Raw genomic sequence first — 19,923 nt, forward strand, 5'->3', positions numbered from 1 at the left:
ATATAAACACAAAGGTAAATTATATCAATTACAGACAACCAGAAAAATATTTTTTCTAAATCATACCTCAGATACATACTGATCATTAAAACAATACCATTTTCTGTTTTTAAAAGACCTAAATATACACTTAAATGATTAAACACGCACTATATATATATATATATATATATATATATATATATATATATATATATATATATATATATATATATATATATATATATATATATATATATATATATATATATATATATATATATACACATACACACACACAAATATATACATATTTAGTATTAAAATGAAAAAAATACAACTTTTTGTTGTTAATCAGAGTTTCATGTCTAGTGGCAATCATCAGCTATATATTTTTAAATCAAGAAATTAAATAACCGTTAAAAATACAAATTAAGCAATGCAATGGGATCTGACGTCATAAAAATTGATTACATAAAGTCTACCTTTACCCAGTGTTGAATTGACTAAGAAGGAACTTTATTTCTATGTTTTTTTTATTTCTATGTATAATTTCAGTTTTCTTATATAATAAACTGTTGTCATTGTTTAAAATAATTTCATATTTTTTATTAAGGCATAATTTGCAATATTTTGTTGTCAGGTTATACAATTCACATCTTCTAATTAATTTCCAACTAATCACAGGATTTTTATTATTATCTTTTAAATTTCAAACCAACTTGGACAGCTCTGTATCGTTTTTATATTTGGGGATATTAAATGATTTCAAATGGTTGGCATATCTCAGTTTAAAATGTGTTTCACTAATACAGTCTTTCATAGGAAGACATGCGATCGCACGTCATTATATGACCAGGCAAATCACATTTTGCTTTGATGGTTTGACTGTGGCTATTTCAAAAAACATTTTAAAAATGTGCTGAATAAAAAGTATTCTGAATTATACCTTAAGTGAAATAAATTAGATCAAAACTTCTTAACAAACATTTTTATATTAGCGAAACGCTTTTAAATAAAGTAACAATTTACTGATAATGATTTTTTTTCAAGTATAATTGACAGTTGTATATAATTGTTTTAATTTATATTATATAAATTGTTTAAGTATGCATTTTATGTAATAAATGTTATTAAAAAATAAAAAAAACTGTTTTTTTTTTCATAAACGATGATATTCTATGACAACTAAAGTCCCTTTAACGAATTTTGATATAAGAATAATTAAAGTTAATACATTTAAAAAGATAAACCAAAATTTTGTTGAAAAAAAAAATGTTTTAGAAAGCCATTACAATTAAATAAGTTTGATCTTTAATGTTTTTATATTATCAAAATGCTTTTTAATGAAGTAACAAAACACTTCTAATGAATTTTTATAATAAGTATTAATAAACTGTTGTTTTTTTTTATTTATATAATTATGTTCTTTTTTTAATAAATGTTAATCGTTTAAATCGTTTGGTTGATTTCAAAATGAAGGCACGCAAGCCAGCAAAAAAACCTTTTTTTGCTGGCTTGCAAAAAACATTTTGTCAGCGCTACAAAAATTGGACTGGAGAAAATTGGTCTAAAGTTCTTTTTTCTGATGAAACATGTATTAAACAATTTAATGTTACAAACAACTTTGTAAGAAGACCAAAAAACTGTAGATATATGTCAAAATATACAGTTAGCAGTGTCAAGGCTCCTGTGTCTTGTATGGTTTGGGGTGCTATTTCTGCCAAAGGACGTGGGCCATTATGGATAATGCCCAAGAATACCACAATAAACAGCAAAGTCTACTTGGATGTTATGAAGGAGAAGTTGCCACCTTTCATCCAGATCTTGAACTGCACTTATTTCCAACAGGATGGTGCACCATGCCACACAGCCAAAATTGTAAAGAAGTGGTTTGCTGATGAAGGAATTCAAACTCTTGAAAATTGGCCTGGGTCATCACCAGATCTTAATGTTATTGAAAATTGTTGGCATATTATGAAAGTAAAAGTTGCTGCCAAAAAGCCTAGATCCTATAATGATTTAGTTGAAGCAATCAAATCAGTGTGGATCCATGAAGTTACACCAGACTATTGTACAAAACTTGTTAACAGCGTGCCAAAACGTATCCAAATGGTTATTGACAATAACTATGTTTCCATTAAATATTGAACTTTTATCATGTATGTGCATTAGGGTGTTTCATTTCCGACAAATTTTCGAAAATGATTACGTTACATGCATAACGGGGTAAATAATGTGCCAAAAAAAAGTCTGAAAAATTTTCAAAATTTTAAAATGTCATCTAGAGCTTGCCATCTTGAAAAAACAGCGTTTTTTACACTTTTTTCAACTTTAAACTTGAAAAACTTAAAAAATAATTAAATTTATGTTACGTTACTGGGTGTATATATTAAAGGTGATTATATGAACATTTAGTGAAATTTTCAGAAAAATTGGTAAATGTCTAGAGGTCGCCGTATTAAAATATAAAGCTAAAAAACTTGTTATTTTTTTAAATCTTAAAAAAAATTTAACTGGGCTATTTTAAGGCTTCAGCTTTTCTAAGAATAATAATTAATAAAGAAGATATTAGTAACATACAAAATACTATAAAGTATTAATTAGTTTTGATTTCGAATCGGATGGATTTTGTTTTCTGTGTTGTTCGACAACTTGCAAAATAAATTGTCGTTGTTCTTCATTTTGTGCACACACTCGTGGAAATCACCAACAAGTTTTATTCCTCTTTCGGCGCAATCATTTGTTACCTCTAATTGTTTAACAAAATCGTCTGCAGTTCGATAATATTGGAAGAATTTCCACTCTTGTGGATTCATCTGGAGCCATTCCTGGTTGTTTATTAGTCCTAATAAATCAAAAAGAAGCCACAACCGTGGTCCAATTAAAAAATAAATAACAGTTGAAGAACTTAATGTCGGAAATTTTGGTTTCCCAATTAAAAATGTTTTTGGTCTTGGGGTAGAAAAAAGTTTCTTTGCCATTATTGTTCTGGTAAATTCTGACAATTTTTCATTAAATAAAGATAGAATAACAAGCTCTTCTGTTAAATACCAAAGGTGACGGTTAATCGACGAAATCACAGCGGTTGCGATATCTGAATATTCTTCTTGATACCAGTTCATTGCAAAAAAAAATTTGAAGTCATCAACTGGAGCAAATACGGAAATCCTCGAGCGGAGAAATTGCATCGAATAAAAAAGACTAATAAACTTAGCCATGCGGTGGATCATAATTTGCTCATTATTGGACATAATAAATTTATTAGATAAGAGTTCCATTTTTAAAATATATATGGAATGTGACATAAATCTGGCATTGTGAATTGCACCTGGTTTGTGAATTTTGAATATTCTTTCCATTGATAGTTTCCCCCCAAGGTAGATAATAGTTAATTCAATTAACTCAAGATAATCTTCTCGCGGAAATATTTTTTCTTCGAGGCATTGGTAAGCCCATTTTAGAACTAAACTTGCTTGATTAAATATTTCTGATTTAATATCAGTAGGCCATTTTAAAAAATTCAGGTTTGAGTAATCAATATCAATTCTAGAAAATTCGGCTCGGAAACGTTGAAAAATAGGTTCATCTGGACTTTTGCTACCTCCTCTTAATGCGGTAAATGCATGCTTAATGTGTAGCTCATTATGATGATGGCGACATGCGAGCCATAGAAGAGGTCTCTTTAACTTCAATTTCAATTAAAGTTGCTGCTCCTTTTTTATTACCTGTGTTGCTTGCTGTTGTATCAAAGCATATACCAACAATGTTTTCCAAAATGTTCCAATCTTGCGCAAGTTTCATGACCTCGTCACATTGAGTTTTACCTGTCGAATCTTTAATCAAAGGTACACCAATAAGTTTCGGCCTGCAAATAAAACTTAAGTTAGTTTCTTTGAATACAAAAATAAAAAATATACATAGGATTTATATAAATAAATAAATAAGTACCTAATAAGAGATCCGCTAATAAGAACTGCTACACGTTCTTCATTATGAGCTATGTCTAAATGAAAAAGCTTCGAATCCCAGTGCAAAATGGCATTTTTAGGTTTGTTTATCTCCCAGTCAGCTTTAATTGACAGAACAATATTCTTTCGCGCATTTTGTCTTTGACGATGCACAGTTGATACTGACATAGAAATCTCATTAAGTTTGCCTCCGCTTTTGCAGATGATAGTGGATTGAAATAGAAGTTGTTGGCGAACTGATAAACAACATCGATCAGCCACAGATGCCGTTACTTCTGAGAGCTTCTTTGATGATATCTCTAGTGAATTTGTTAAAGGCACCTTTTTTTTCTTTAGTGGTAAAGGAGTAAACTCTGTATCTTTTTGATCTTCTTCGTCAGCACTTTTAACTATTTCACTGACATCAAAGGCACTCGATTTTTGATCTTCGGTTGAACTTCTCCGAAAATCTATGCTTAGTCTATCTTCTCGACATTCTAAAAATTTTGAAACACCTAGATCGATGCTACCTGTCATATGATACTTTCTGCTACTCTTTTGATCTTCATAAAATGCCCAATCTTCTTTCCATTTTGGTCTACGTGATACTAATAACTGTTCATATGCATTTACTACTGAAATGTCGCAAAGTTTCTCAAGTTCATTACAAAATGTGACAATTTTTTCTTTTCCAGCTTTAACATCTCGACTTGCGTGATCAATTTTCTTTATTTTCACCATTTCCACAAACAATTTGGTAAGCAATGAAAGATAAGAGTTATCTGAACGAACTGGTACTCCAGCTTTTTCCCAAACTTCCTTAAGCTCACCAAGAACAAGTTTAAAAATATCTCTTGCAGAAGTGTCGCCTTTTGAATAAAAATGTAAATGAGAGTATCTACCCAAAACATGTTTTTTTGTTGGTAGACGACTGAAACTTGATAATTTATTGGATTCAGGGTAACCAATTAACCAATCTTGATTATTTTTTCTTAGGTTCATCGTTACAATAAAATATTCGCTTTTCCAACTAGTTTTAAAATTGTTTTAATATTTCAATTTTGCTAATTGAAATAAGAACGAATTTTTTAAAATAAATTTATGAAATTTATATACATACGTCCAGATGTTTATTTTGCAAACTATTTAATCAGAATTAATTCAGCAAAAAAATATGTTGAAAAAATAAAACTTTATAATTCGGCGACCTCTAGACATTTACCAATTTTTCTGAAAATTTCACCAAATGTTCATATAATAACCTTTAATATATACACCCAGTAACGTAACATAAATTTAATTATTTTTTAAGTTTTTCAAGTTTACAGTTGAAAAAAGTGTAAAAAACGCTGTTTTTTCAAGATGGCGACCTCTAGATGACATTTTAAAATTTTGAAAATTTTTCAGACTTTTTTTTGGCACATTATTTACCCCGTTATGCATGTAACGTAATCATTTTCGAAAATTTGTCGGAAATGAAACACCCTAATGTGCATGTACCTATCATCTTTAAAATTGTTATAAACACTTATTTTATTGAAAAAAATAAAAAAATTTACTAATAAATTGTTTTTCACACAAGTATATTGATTTCATAACATAAAATATGATGTTCCAGGACTTTTGGCCACCGCTGTATATATATATATATATATATATATATATATATATATATATATATATATATATATATATATATATATGTGTATATATATGTATGTATATATATATATATATATGTGTGTGTGTGTGTGTGTGTGTGTGTTTTTGCTTTATTTAAGTATTTTTTTATTTTCTTTTTCATTAAGATTTTTTTAAACTTTTTAAATTTTTTTTTAGATAAGTTTAGGTAAGTTTTTGTAGCGCATTTTTAAAATTTGAAAATATGTCAAAAGCCGTGGTCAAATTGTCAAAATAAAGTATTTTTTGCGTGGTCATACACGTCTTCCTGTGAAATAATGTTAATACCAATGTATGATTTTTTTATTGAAGAGTTATCCAAAGTGATGGTTGCTTGGTATACAATGTTGTTGGTCAAGCAGTTATTGAGTAAAGGACAATTGTTTTTATTAAGGTAGTTGGAGTTATTTTTATTAATGATTGAATTTTTGTTTAGGATTTTGCTTGTTGTGTAAATTTATTGTTGATTTCATGTTCAGCAAGTAACTGTAGTTGATTTTTAAAGTGTTCTTGTTGAAAATTTTATCTAGTTTGTTGTTAATTGGAAAATGTTTAGCAATCAAGTTTAAAAAGCATTTTCCTATATTTGTGGTGACATTTATGCTAAAAGGAGGGTTTTACCAGATTATTTTGTGTGTACAGTTTTTCTTTTGTTGTTGTTTTAGTTAGGTTGGTAAGATAGATTATATTTATAACTAGAGTTTCGTAGTGCTTCATTATAAATAGATATAGATTTAATAAACACTTCTTTGCTGCTAGAATTTTCGGCCAATCTCAGTTCAACATTTTGAGGTAGTTGTTTTAGTATACTAGTAGGGTGGTTAATTGAGCATGTATGTAGTTTAAAGTACTATCAGGTTCGCAGTATGGTTGATATGACTAGACGCAGAGGTTAAAAGTTACGTCGAGGTAGTTCACAATTTTGAGGTTGCGCTGTATAGACATGCTAAGATAGTTACATTTGAATAAGTGTGTGATATGCTTTTTAATTTTCTCCATTTTTCTCCATTTGCAAACCAGTAGCATTTTAAAAAACTGTCATCACAGTAATCTGTCATCGCAGTATAAGCCAAAGTCATATTTATTAGGAAAATTTAAAATTTGAAAAAAAAAATGAATATCCCAACAAACTCACATATCTTCACACCATCAAACGCACCCATTGTAACATCAAATAAACCGTTTTATTTTTTCATCCAAACCATTATTAAACAGTAAAGATTTCCTTGTCATTATCAAACAGTAAAGATTTCCTTGCATGAATAATAATTGACTTATGTTTTATGCTTATAGTGACATGTTTTTCCGCAAAACTGATAGAATCGTTAAGAAGTTTTTCACTAATTGAAGGGTAGAAATCTCACGAAGGATAGAAATCGTTGGTATCAAAAATGAGGAATTTATAAAGGTGTTTATCTTATATACTTTTAAACCAATCGATAACATTTTGAGTGCATTCCCACTGATTAATAATGAAAAATGCGAAATTATTTCAAACAATGACAATAGTTTATTAAAAAAGAAAACTGAAATTATATCGAAATGTCGGCATAGAAATAGATTCCTTCTTTGTCAATTCGACACAGGGTAAAGGTAGATTTCATGTAATAAATTTTTTGACGTCAGATCCCGTTTCATTGCTTAATTTGTATTTTTAATGATTTTTTAATTTCTTGATTTAAAAATATATGACTTGCTGCCAGGCAAGAATACTAAATATATCAAATTTATTATATAAAAAAATTTGTTTTTATAATGTTGATCACTGTTAAACAAACGAGAGATTTTTTTGTACATAATTATACAAAAAATATTATACAATATATATATATATATATATATATATATAAATATATATATATATATATATATATATATATATACACATACTCTTGCTTCGTTGTCTTTAACTTTTACCATAAAATGTTAACTTATGTTTTTATGTTTTTTTTATAAAAAATTAATTTAGAAGACCGGAAAAAGTTTAAAAACTTTTTCCGGTCTTCTTAATTAAGCAGTCTATCAATTAAAAAAATAATTTTTTTTAATTGATAGACTGCTTGCCCAAACCAAACCTTCAATTAATGTAGCAGTACTCCTTGCATGTTCTATCTATTTGTTAGTCAATACAGCAACACTCCTTGCATGTTCTATCTACTTGTCAGTTGATGCAGCCTCACTCCTCACATGCTCTACCTATTTTGTAAGGTTTTAAAAAAAGATGAAATTTAATTAGTTTCCTCAATTAAACTTAATGGTTTTTATATAAAGTGTACTTAACTTTGTCTGATTTAAACATTTTCTTAAAAATAAAACCGAAAAATTGAAAATATACAACACAATCATAAGTTGTATTATATCAATCACCACAAATGATTATACTTATATTGCACTTGGTTAATTGCTTTATATATATTTTTTTTAAAACCAATTAAAATAAATAAACAAGTTAAAAGATGAGTGTAAAAAAATTAAATTAAAAAAAAACTAATTTTTAAAAGTGTCACATAAAAAAGGTTACTTTTATTTTAAAAAACATACAATACATACTTAATGTATGCATAGTAATGACCACCAAGTGTACTTCCAGAATGAATCAAAATTGAAAACAGCTCATATGTAAACTGTAAAAATATATAAAAAGAAAAATTATGTTTTACAATAGCATTTCAAAACAAAAAAACTGCTAAAAAGGAAGAATGGGTAGGAGTGAGCCAAAGGAAGAAGTGTCACGTGAATCTTACAACTGTAAAGTTGACAAATAATTTGATCCACAAATAATAAATTATTAGAAGTGAACTACTTTTAAAGAGAATCGTAAGTAAAAAAATTCTTTTATTCAAAATGATACAAAAAAAAGTTTTACAGTTCAAGTCTTCACACTGATAACAATAAGCCAACAAAATATTTAGAAACTAAAAATGACCAAAAAAAGTTATTTGGTTTGTTAAAAAAACATATATGGAGGACATTTTGTTTTTATTTAAACCTATATAAAAATATTGTTTGTATATACTTCAAATAGTATAAAAACATTGTTTCTATATACTTTCTTTTATATAAAAATAGTATTTTCCATTTGTATGTATGCATTTAAAGTGGCTTTGAGTTCCCTAATGTGCTTTTTATTATTATTATTATTATTATTATTGCGTTTTAAACCAGCGGATAAAATATTTCATATGCATAATTTAACTCTAAAATGAATGGTGATGCACAGAATGTCACCCAACCAATGCTTGCTAAGATAATAAAGAAAAACCTCATCAATAAAAAAGTCCAATAAATCATTTTTTATAATAACAAGATTGTACATTTGGAGTGTGCTACATCAATTCAAAATTAAATTTTTATTTAAATTAACATTAATGGTCACCAGGAGGATAAAAGTTTTTGATTATTATCTTAGTGGGAATTAGTTGGCATTATCCACACCACTAGCATTCTACATTCTACATGCCACTAGCATTCTACATGCCACCAGCATTCTCCACGCCACTATTTACAAATTAAAAGAAAAAGCCAACTTAAAGGAGACACTTTATTGTCTAAACCCTTGCTATGTTATCCCCCTAGGGCTATTAAAAGTAAATGTAAAAATTATAAATCTTACAGTGTTCCTTTTGCTTCCAGACCAACCCCCATTAATATTATAATCAAAAACTAAACTTGTATTTTTAGGCACACAATTTTTTTAAATTATCTCAGAAAACTTTAGTGATGGAAATTCTGCCTGTCTTTATTTGTCTAACAATTAACTTCTATGTAAAAGGTTTATATGCAGAGTGAAAAACTTGATTTAAAAATACATTTACATTTATAGACTACTTGGTGGTTTCATGATTTAAGATTAAAATGAAGTAAATCTAGCATTAACTATTTTAACCAAGCTGCAATTTATACATAAATTTCCTTTAAAAACACTGCCATAACTACTAAATAGTGATGACACAATCTATGTAATGAAAGCACAAACTTATTTACTTTATTATACAATGTGCCAAAAATACAAGTTTATGCGGTTAATTCAACATTTGCAGAACCGTCAGTATATACAATTTAAAAGAAATGAAATATATCTGTATGGCCTTATTTTTTTGTTATTGGTTTTTGGTCTACTTGGCTAATAAAATAACAAAGTTTTTTTTATAATAATACCAATAATTGCATTTTTTATTCTTGACACGGTTGCGCAGGTTATCCTACTAGTGTGTGTGTATATATATATATATATATATATATATATATATATATATATATATATATATATATATATATATATATATATATATATATATATATGTATATATATATATATATGTATATGTTTGTATATATATGTATATATATATATATATATGTAAATATATATATATATATATATGTATATATATATATATTAACAAAAAAACAAAAGACCATTGTAATACTTTCTTTTTTAATTGTTTTTTAAAAAAGTGGCTTACTCTAACTAAGAAGTAGCTTACTCCTACCCATGCTGCCCTACCTCTATCAATTTATTTGTTTAAAGTAAAATAAAAAATTCACCTCATTTTTTGAGCAAGTATCCTCTATTTGAGTATCATTTAATATCTCCTTTTCACACAATAATTGGCTACCTGAAATCTCATTGTGAAGATGATTTAAACTTTTATCATTTACTTCCGTCTCAAATTCATTAAGTTTTTCATTTTCTTCTGCGTGAAATCCATTTAATGTTTCATTTTTCATTGAAAGATCATTGTTTTCTTCCTTTTTTTTTAAATTAGTATTATCTTCCTAGAAGAACAAAAATTACATAATAATGATATCACAATATAAATATATAACAACATCCCAATGTTAATATATAATGACATAACTATGTAAATGTACAATAATAATACTACAATAATAATTTTCAAACATTTTTAATTTTCTAATTTGTCAATACTCTAGAGCCATTAATACTTATATAATATTTATTTATTGTGCTCCTTGAGAATGCCATGCTGATTAGAGTTTTTTAGATACATAATATCAATATGTTTATTAAGTTTGTTCTTGAAGTTTTTACAGGTTTTTGCAAAAATGATTTCTTCTGGTAGTTTATTCCACCATTTTGCAACTCTAATTGCCAGAAAAACTCTTGGTTTGTTACTTTTTATAAGTTCATTATTAAAATGTGCTATACAACCTCCAATGTTTGCAGCTGGACTATATGCTGAAACAGAGTTTGATGATTTTATTTGCTGATACCAAGACACTTTGTCCAGTTTGAGAAATTAAATTAAATCCTAAAATCTATTATATAAAATAAACAATAACATCAAACACATTTTTATCAAAACTGTCTTATATTACTTATATGTACTGCTACACATGCATACAACAACAATATATGTACTGAAAAACATCGATACAACAACAATATATGTGCTGCCACACATCAATAACCAGCAGTAGCAATTCTTTTACATACTGTACTTTTTTATGTGCTGGGTAATTCCAGATTAAATCACTCAAAACATTTTAAACCATGGTTCCTCATACTGTCTTTAAACTTTTTTGGTATTTGCATTTTACAAAAAAAAGTTTACACTGAATATTTTAGCCCTAAGTATTGAAAAGTTCAAGAAATATTGTAATTTTAATATTGACCTGGTTCCCAAAACTAGACATATTTTCACAACACTTTTTCAAATGAGAATTAACAATAAACAAAATGAGAATTAAAAATGAACAAAATGAAAATTACCAATGGCAAAAATAAGAAAATAAGTATTTAAAATTTATTGAATTTAAAAAAATGAACTTACAACACTAAAGTATTAAAAAATAATAATATTATATACACAAATTTGGGGTCTAATATCTAAAAACAAATTCATGTAAAAAAAAAATGTAACAAGAAAAACAACAAAAACATATAGAACTATAAATTCAAAGATTTACCAACTTTTCTTTAAATTAAGAAAAAAAAACAATGTGCAAATAAAAACTTGTTAAAGTATATATTGTTAAGAAAACTTATTTATATAATCTTTAAAAGAAAATAGCAAAACAAAATTATGTTTTTATTACATAATTAAGTGCAACAACTTGTTATCAGCCTTGTTGATACAAGGCTGCAAGCAACCACTATTAGAGTTGAAAGTTACTGGAAGAGAAAAGATGAAGTTTATAAAGCAAGATAACAACTAACAAACAACTTAAAAGATTGCAAATTATGTATATCAGGAAAACAAGATGGCGCGAGGGACAGTAGCTCTTTAGGGCGGCACCCGTTGCAGTATTTATATAAAAGAGAAAGAGAAGCAACATTACAACAATGTGACAACGGTTGAAGGTTGGCTGCAAAAGCAGGTGTAAACTATGTTTACAATGCATTTTTGCAACTTGTCTAAAAGAGAAAGGGCATCATTCGAAGACATGCTCCAGATATGGCAATAGTATTCTGTACAAGGACAGATTTGAGATATATAGATATAAATAATAGAATCCGGAGTAAGAAAGTGGTGAGCACGATAAAGTGATGCAACCTTAGCAGATGCTAATTTTGCAATGGATTTGATATATGTTTCCAATAAAGATCAGTAGAGCTAATCCTAGAAGACGAAGGGTAGATGACTCATCAAATACATTACCGTTCATAAGAAGATCTAGATAATTGTGACAACGATTAGCTGAAAAAAATTGAGTTTTATCTGAGCTAAAGTTCACCAGCCATTGAGAGCCCCATGCTGAAGCAGAAGTGAGATCCTTTTCAAACTCAAACTTCCCCTCCAAGCAATCAGAGAGTGTTTGCTTCTTATCAAGACAAGAATAAATGACAGTATCATCAAAAAACAATGCCACCTTACGAGGGTGGTCTGAAAAGTTTCCGACCTAACAAAGATTAAAGACATTTTTTCGAAATTTTATTTTTATTTTTCAACATAATCTCCTTGTAACTCTACACACTTTTCCCAGCGATGCTCCCATCTCTGTAACCCGTCCAAATAGTACTCAGCGATTTTCTCTGCAAAATAATTGTTAATAAAGGTGATTGCCTCTTCATTTGATGAAAATCTCTGACCTCCTAGAGCAATTTTTTAAATGAGGGAACAAAAAGAAGTTGCTTGGGGCCAGATCTGGTGAGTAAGGCGGATGGTCAAGCAGTTCAAACTGTAATTTGTGGATTTTTGCCATGGCAACCGCTGAGGTGTGAGATGCGTTGCCTTGGTGAAACAGGATTTTCTTTTTCTGCAAATGTGGTTTTTTCGCAAGTTGTTCCTTTAGCTTGTCAAGCAATGATGCGTAGTATGCTCCTGTAGTGGTTTTTTCTTTTTGAAGATAATCGATTAAAATAACTCCACGACTATCCCAAAAAACAGTTGCCATCACTTTTCCAGCCGAAAAAACAGTTTTTGCTTATTTTAGAGCCAGTTACCCATTTGCAACCCACTGTTTGGGATGTATTTTTGTTTCGGGCATATAATGGTGTATCCAAGTTTCATCTACAGTAATTAATTGTTGCCAAAACAAAGTATTGAAATGTTCATTCGAACATATTTTTGATCCAAGGTGAGCAAACGCGGCACCCAATGCGCAGACAGCTTTCTTATGCCTAATTTTTCATGTAATATATGACCTCTGCTATCTCTCTCACTTTAATTTGCCGATTGTCTAGCACCATTTGGTAAACTTTGGCGATGTTTTCATCGGTAGTTGCAGTTTTTGGACGTCCTGAACATTCATCGTCTCCCAAGCTCTAACGGCTACGTTTTAATTCAGCTGCCCAAAATTTCACTGCGGTAAATGATGGTGCAGAGTCCCCATACACAAAATCCATCTCATCTTTGATTTGCGTAGGTGTATTGCCTTTCAAAAACAAATATTTAATGACAGCTCAATATTCAATTTTGTACATTCACAAAATTACTCACATCAACTCACTCAAACGACTGTTACATAACAACTGCACGTTCAAAATGTCTGAAACTTTGGTGAATAACTATCAACATATTAACAAACAAAATTAATTTTTTTTTATTTACGAGTTCTGCCATCTTCACGTTGAGGTCGGAAACTTTTCAGACCACCCTTGTAGATATGAGAATTTCATGGAGATCGTTAATGTTAATTAAAAAAAGTATAGAGCCAAGGATAAAACCTTGAGGAACCCCTGAAGTTACAGAATATAAAGAAGAGTACTGTCCATCAATGACAAATTTAATACTATTATTGGTAAGGAAGGAATCAACAATCTTAAAGATGTTACCTGATACATCGACAGCTCCTGAGAACACTTTTGCAAGACTATACCAGGTATGTTGTCCGGACCACAAGCTGTAGAAGAGTCTAAGCAGGAAATCACTTTAGATAAAGATACTGGAGTTATACAAATGTCAAACAATAGATCAACCTGTAATATCATTTTGTTGGCCAAGGCCAACAAAATAATAATAGAGGCATGCCAAGGCCAAGAAAATGATATTAGATGCATGCCAAGGGTAACAAGATGTTACTGAAACTTTAAACAACAAAGAATAAACAATTATATCTTTATGCTATAACAATGAATTATCAAACTTAAAAATATGTGAACTACATTCTACAAAACATTTCAAAATATATCCGATTTTCAGAAAGCTTGTAGTGATCCATTTAAAGTAGACACAAAGAAAATCACTAGAAAGTAGCTACAAAATTTGAATATTTTATTACTATATATAACTTTTAAATTTATATTTTCAAAAACATAACAAAATAAAGTTTTATAAAAAGGTGATTTGAATATGAACAGACAAACTTTTTACACTTCAATTTTTATATTCAAATTTTTTGAGATATTGTTTTTCATTTGTAAACATCATAATAGAGAGTCACAGTTTTTTTTTTGGATACAAAAATACTTAAAAAGGTATATAAGACCGCTGATATTTTTAGGAATTCTTGATTTAGTTACAATTAAAGAATCATAAGCCGTGAAAAGCTCTGTAAACCTTATAAAAAAAAGATTACAAAAAAAAAAGATTACAGAAGAGGAACATGATGAGGAGTGATGATGACATGATGAGTGAACAAGATGAAGATTTTGTAATAACCTTCAAGATTTTAATATATTTCTCATAAAATCTTATTCAAAATATTTAAAACACATATGCTCTAAAAAAACAAAGGGTGACAGAAAAATAAAAATATATGCATCAATGAAGTGGTAAAGAACGTATCTAGAAAAACTGAAATTTATGTAGAATGATCTCTCAGAACAAATGTAGGATGAAACAAATATTATTAAAAAGAAAGAAAAAAACCTATGATAAAATAAAACCTATGATAAAATAATGGGTTTGATTTCCAACAAAAGGATTATTGTTCAGCTCATCATACTCACACATCTAAGTTGGTAGGTATTGAAAGTACAAAATAGCTTTGCAGTTACAGAATACCAGACAATGATGGCTAACCAGATTTTTAACAAAAAAGGATTGTTAGCTATTACAAGTAGTAATTGAAGTAAGGTTAAGTTTTACATGAAAATGTAGAAAGTTCTGTTTTAACTTTATTTTATGAGTCAAGTAACTTTTTTTAAACTATTTCTAAAATTTCTTTGTAACTTTTCAAGTAACTTTTTTTAAAGTATTTCTATGCAATTTAAAGGAACTACACGTGTTTTACAAAGAAAACAGAAACTTAAGTAAACTACTCCAAATTTGGTTTATTTAAACTAAAGTGGTATATTTTGCCAAGCGTAAATGGTAGGCATTTTGTTTGTGTTTGTCTTAATCACCAAAATGCTAAACTGCAAATGGATGCATTAAATGTTGATAAAATGTATAAGGATTTCAAAAACTGTTTCAGTATGTTCCTTTTAAAAGCCTGTAGCTTCTCAAAGTCAGATACTATAAGATGCTAAAAAGGTTGACAGCGCAAGAAAGTTTAAAATGACCAAAACCAAATACTTGCATTTATGAAGTCAAGTATGAATCATTGAAGCCATGTATGAATTTTGTGTAAAAAAAATCAAATGTGCTAACTTCATTTATATAAATGAACTAGATTTATAATTGCAATATGAAGAACAACATGAAAAGTAAATGGCGTGTCAACTCTACCCAGACCAGACAAAATTAAAAAGCATCAAGATATATTTCAACATGATACTGTTACTTAAGGAAGTTATGTAGCAGCAATGTTTGATGATAAGTAGTGGATTAAGATCGTAACTGAAATCAACCTGAAAAAGATGCTAAATTTAAACTCCTCCACCCATTAAGTATATGTTTAAGAAGCTGAAACGGAAAATATACAATCAAAACAGCAGCAATACTGTAAACTATTACAGCTAATAACTTGTATCAATACCTTAAAAAAATTCATTAATTAACATCCTGAATGTTTTTAAGTGACTTTTGTAAAAAAATAATTCTAATTTGTACTTGGAAATGTTTATTAATAATTTCATGAAAAGGTGGTATATATTTGAAACTATAGTTCTTTATGTTTTGTTTTTTTTCTTTTTGACTTTTGTAACAAGAAAGATTTCAAATAACTAAAAGTATTAAAAACAAAAAAACAAAACAAATAAATTTACATAGCAAATTATCAAGGTTCAATATTTTATAGTCCAAACTACTTTATATAATCCTAAAGCTGGGTTATATAAATAGTTTTTTCTAAATTTTTAAACATGTGCCTTTTTTATATATCAGCAATAAAGGAAAGATTTTTAAATGTCATGAAAACCGGATTTTGGGAACCCAGGTCAATAATAAAATACATTAAAACGCTAGATGTTTTTAGTTCAAATTTTACATAAATCATTTTTTTATAAATAGGAATCAAAATATAAAACTATTTATTTGATAAAGTTGCAGCATAACTTTATAAAATAATGCTTTATGCTTCAGTATGCAACCCTCAGACTTGAGGTCGGCATTCGGCAATACCAAACTTACTGCCAACTTAGAAGTGTTTGAGATCAGCAAAAAATTGTCTACCTTGCTTCAATGTTTTATTGTCAAACCTTTGTTTTAAATTTTTCTTAAAAAGATTAAGGTAAGCAAATTATTGCAGACCTTATTTTTCCTAATTCCAAGGATTGAGTATGATAATATTTTTTTAGTTTTTTATAATATGATTTTGTGTATAAATATTAGTTAGTATATAAATATACCTTTTAAGTGTATAATTATTATAGATTTAATTTCATATTAATAGTTACAAAATTTTCATTCATCAATTTCATAATATATACAAAAGAAACTTGTTGAAGGTATGAGATTTGATTGATAAAATAAAAGTTATTTTTAAAAAATCACTGAAACTTTATGAATAGTAGAAGATATGAAATTTTATTTCTAATGATATGTTGCAATTTTATTTACAAATAATTGCAACAGAAAAGTTTAGACCCAGTCTTTCACAGGAAGATGAGCAATCGCATGTCATTATATGACCAGACAAAACACATTTTGTTTTGACGATTTGACCACGGCTATTTCTAAAAACATTTTTAAAATGCGCTGAATGAAAAATATTTTGAATTTTACCTTAGTTGAAATAAATTTAATCTAAACTTCTTAATAAACAATTTTATAATAGCGAAACGCTTTTAAATGAAGTAAAAATTTACTGATAATGATTTTTTTTAAGTATAATTGACAGTTGTATATAATTTTTTAAATTTGTATTATATAAATTAAGTATGCATTTTTTATAATAAATGTTATTAAAAAATAAAAAATAATTTTGCTTTTATAAACGATGACTTTCTATGACAACAAAAGTCTCTTTAACAAATTTTAATATAAGAATAATTAAAGTAAATACATTTAAAAAGATGAACAAAATTTTGTTGAAAAAAAAAATTGTTTCAGAAAGCTGTTACAATTAAATAAGTTTGATCTTTTATATTATAGAATGCTTTTATATTATCAAAACGCTTTTTAATGAAGCATCAAAACACTTCTTATGAATTTTTATAATAAGTATTAATAAACTGTTGTTTTTTTTTATTTATATAATTATGTATTTTTTGTGATAAATGTTATTCTTTTGAAACAAATTCAAAAAAAAAAAAAAAAAAAAAAGTACAAAGGTTAAGAAAAAGAATGAAATATTTTTTAATGCGTAATTATTTACTTGTTTACATTTACATAGAGACTGATATTTTCAAATTAGTAAAAAAAAAACACTTTAATTTAAATCAAGTGTGAGTATATTTTAAACTATCATTAAAAGTAAAGTGTTCTTTGTTTATTAATGTTTAATAATGTTCTAAACATTAATAAGGATAAAAAATTATTCTGAATGTAATTAAAAACATGATTTAAATAAACTAAGCATTTTAGTTTGTTAAGTTTTGTTTTAGTTGGGTTATATATATATATATATATATGTATATATATATATATATATATATATATATATATATATATATATATATATATATATATATATAAATTTTGTGTTTTTGCTTTAGTTAAGTATTTTTATTATTTTCTCTTTCGTTTAGAGTTTGTTTTTTTTTAAACTTTTTTTTTAGATAAATATAATTAAGTTTTATTAGAGAATTTTTAGTTTTGAAAACCTGTTTAATATCATTGCTTCCAACAAGGCTGCAAGCAACCACTATTAGAGTTGGAAGTTACTGGAAGAGAAAAGATGAAGATTGTAGAGCAAGATAACGATTGACAGACAACTTAAAGGATTGCAAATTATATGAATCAAGAAAGCAAGATGAAGGAAGCAAATTCCAAAGAACTAATGTTTGACAAAAAAAACTAGACAAATAAGAGTTTTTTGAGCATTTAGGAACAGTCACATAAAAAGGATGAGACTTAATTGAATGACGAGTAACACGAGAATGAATTTTAGTAGACGGTACTAGAGATGCTAGCTCTTTAGAGCAGTGCCTATTAGAGTATTTGTAGAAAAGAGAAATAAAAGCAACATTTCGACAATGTGATAATGGTTGGAGGTTGGCTGCAAGAGCAGGTCCAACTATGTTTACAATGCATTTTTGCATCTTGTCTAAAAGAGAAAGGGCATCGTTAGAAGATCTACCCCAGATAAACCTGTCAAGCACCATGGTCAAACCGTCAAAACAAAGTATTTTTTGCGTGGTCATATAATTGCATGTGAGCGCATATCTTCCTGTGAAACACTGAGCCATTTTATTGTTAAGTTACACAAGCTGCACTCTTTTCTATAAATACTACCTGGTATTATACTTTATTCCATCAAAGCTCAATCATTTAGCAAAACCTTTTACTAAAAGTTTCATGCTCAAAAAACATTTGTTAATCTAGTTTTTTTCCATGAATGTTAGTGCTTTCTCTATGTTTAATTAATTCATTTTCTTGAGCTTCAATTCTCCATTGACACTATCTTCAATGTTACTGCCATTGGTTCAAATAATATTTTTTTTGATGATTTAACCGTGATTTTTAACAAATGCGCTGAAAAAATTGGTTTTCAATTATGTTGAAAATAAATGGCTTCGACATGTTTATCTTTACTAATGTTTTTAAGTTAAAGCGTTTTAAGCAAAACGCTATTAAATAAAGTAACTAATGATTTTAAAAAGTATCATTGAAAGTTGTATAAACATTTTTATTTATATTAATTAATTATATAAGATTTTTTAATAAGTAAAATAAAAAAAGTAAAAATTATTAAAAAAAAAAATTTAACTTTATAAGCGACCACTTTAAACAGCAATGGTGTCTTTAACAAACTTTATATAAGAATCATTTAAGTGAATTCACTCGAAAGTAGAAAGATTTTGTTAAGAAGAAAAATAAAGACAAACTTTTTTGAAAGCCGTTTAAATTAAATAATATATTATTGTAATGCATTTAAATAAAGTAAAAAATCACTGCTAATGACTTTTTATAAAAATATTAATAAATAATATACATATTTTTATTTTATTTTTTATTTTTTTTACAAAGATTTATTTGCTTCTTTTATGATAAGTTTTTTTTAAGTTTCTTCATAGTTAAGATAATTTTTTCAGCACATTTTTAAAATGTATACAAATTTTCATAACATATTAACAGCTGTGGTTAAGTTTTCAAAATCAAATAGTATTTGCGTGGTCATATTATGGCGTGAAACCGCATGCCTTCCTGACCAAGCATGTATCTACTGTATAGAGTTTCTAAAATGTCAATGATGTTTAAATATAAACAAGCTGACAATAAAGTGCTTGGATTCTTGCATAATAAAAAGCCTTTAGGAAATATTCAAACTTTATGTTGTTTAAAATATTACTATTGTTTTAAAATACGTAAGCTACTAAGTGAACAAGAAGTTTTTTTCTTGATTTTCATTATACAGTTGG

General features: G+C 27.5%; 1 protein-coding gene across 3 annotated transcripts in view; it reads right to left on the minus strand.

Moving 5' to 3' along the window:
* Positions 1 to 19,923, minus strand: part of LOC101235581 (ubiquitin carboxyl-terminal hydrolase 47) — a 117,388-nt gene that overhangs the window by 61,742 nt on the left and 35,723 nt on the right. For all 3 annotated transcript variants that reach the window (XM_065813671.1, XM_065813673.1, XM_065813672.1), the window contains exons 14-16: positions 10,158 to 10,388; positions 8,160 to 8,233; positions 67 to 118 (exon numbers count right to left, since the gene is read on the minus strand). In XM_065813671.1, coding sequence (XP_065669743.1) covers positions 67 to 118; positions 8,160 to 8,233; positions 10,158 to 10,388 — 357 coding nt within the window. The remainder of the gene's footprint in view (positions 1 to 66; positions 119 to 8,159; positions 8,234 to 10,157; positions 10,389 to 19,923) is intronic.

Source organism: Hydra vulgaris, chromosome 12 (assembly GCF_038396675.1).
Source record: "Hydra vulgaris chromosome 12, alternate assembly HydraT2T_AEP".
NCBI classification, from domain to species: domain Eukaryota; kingdom Metazoa; phylum Cnidaria; class Hydrozoa; order Anthoathecata; family Hydridae; genus Hydra; species Hydra vulgaris.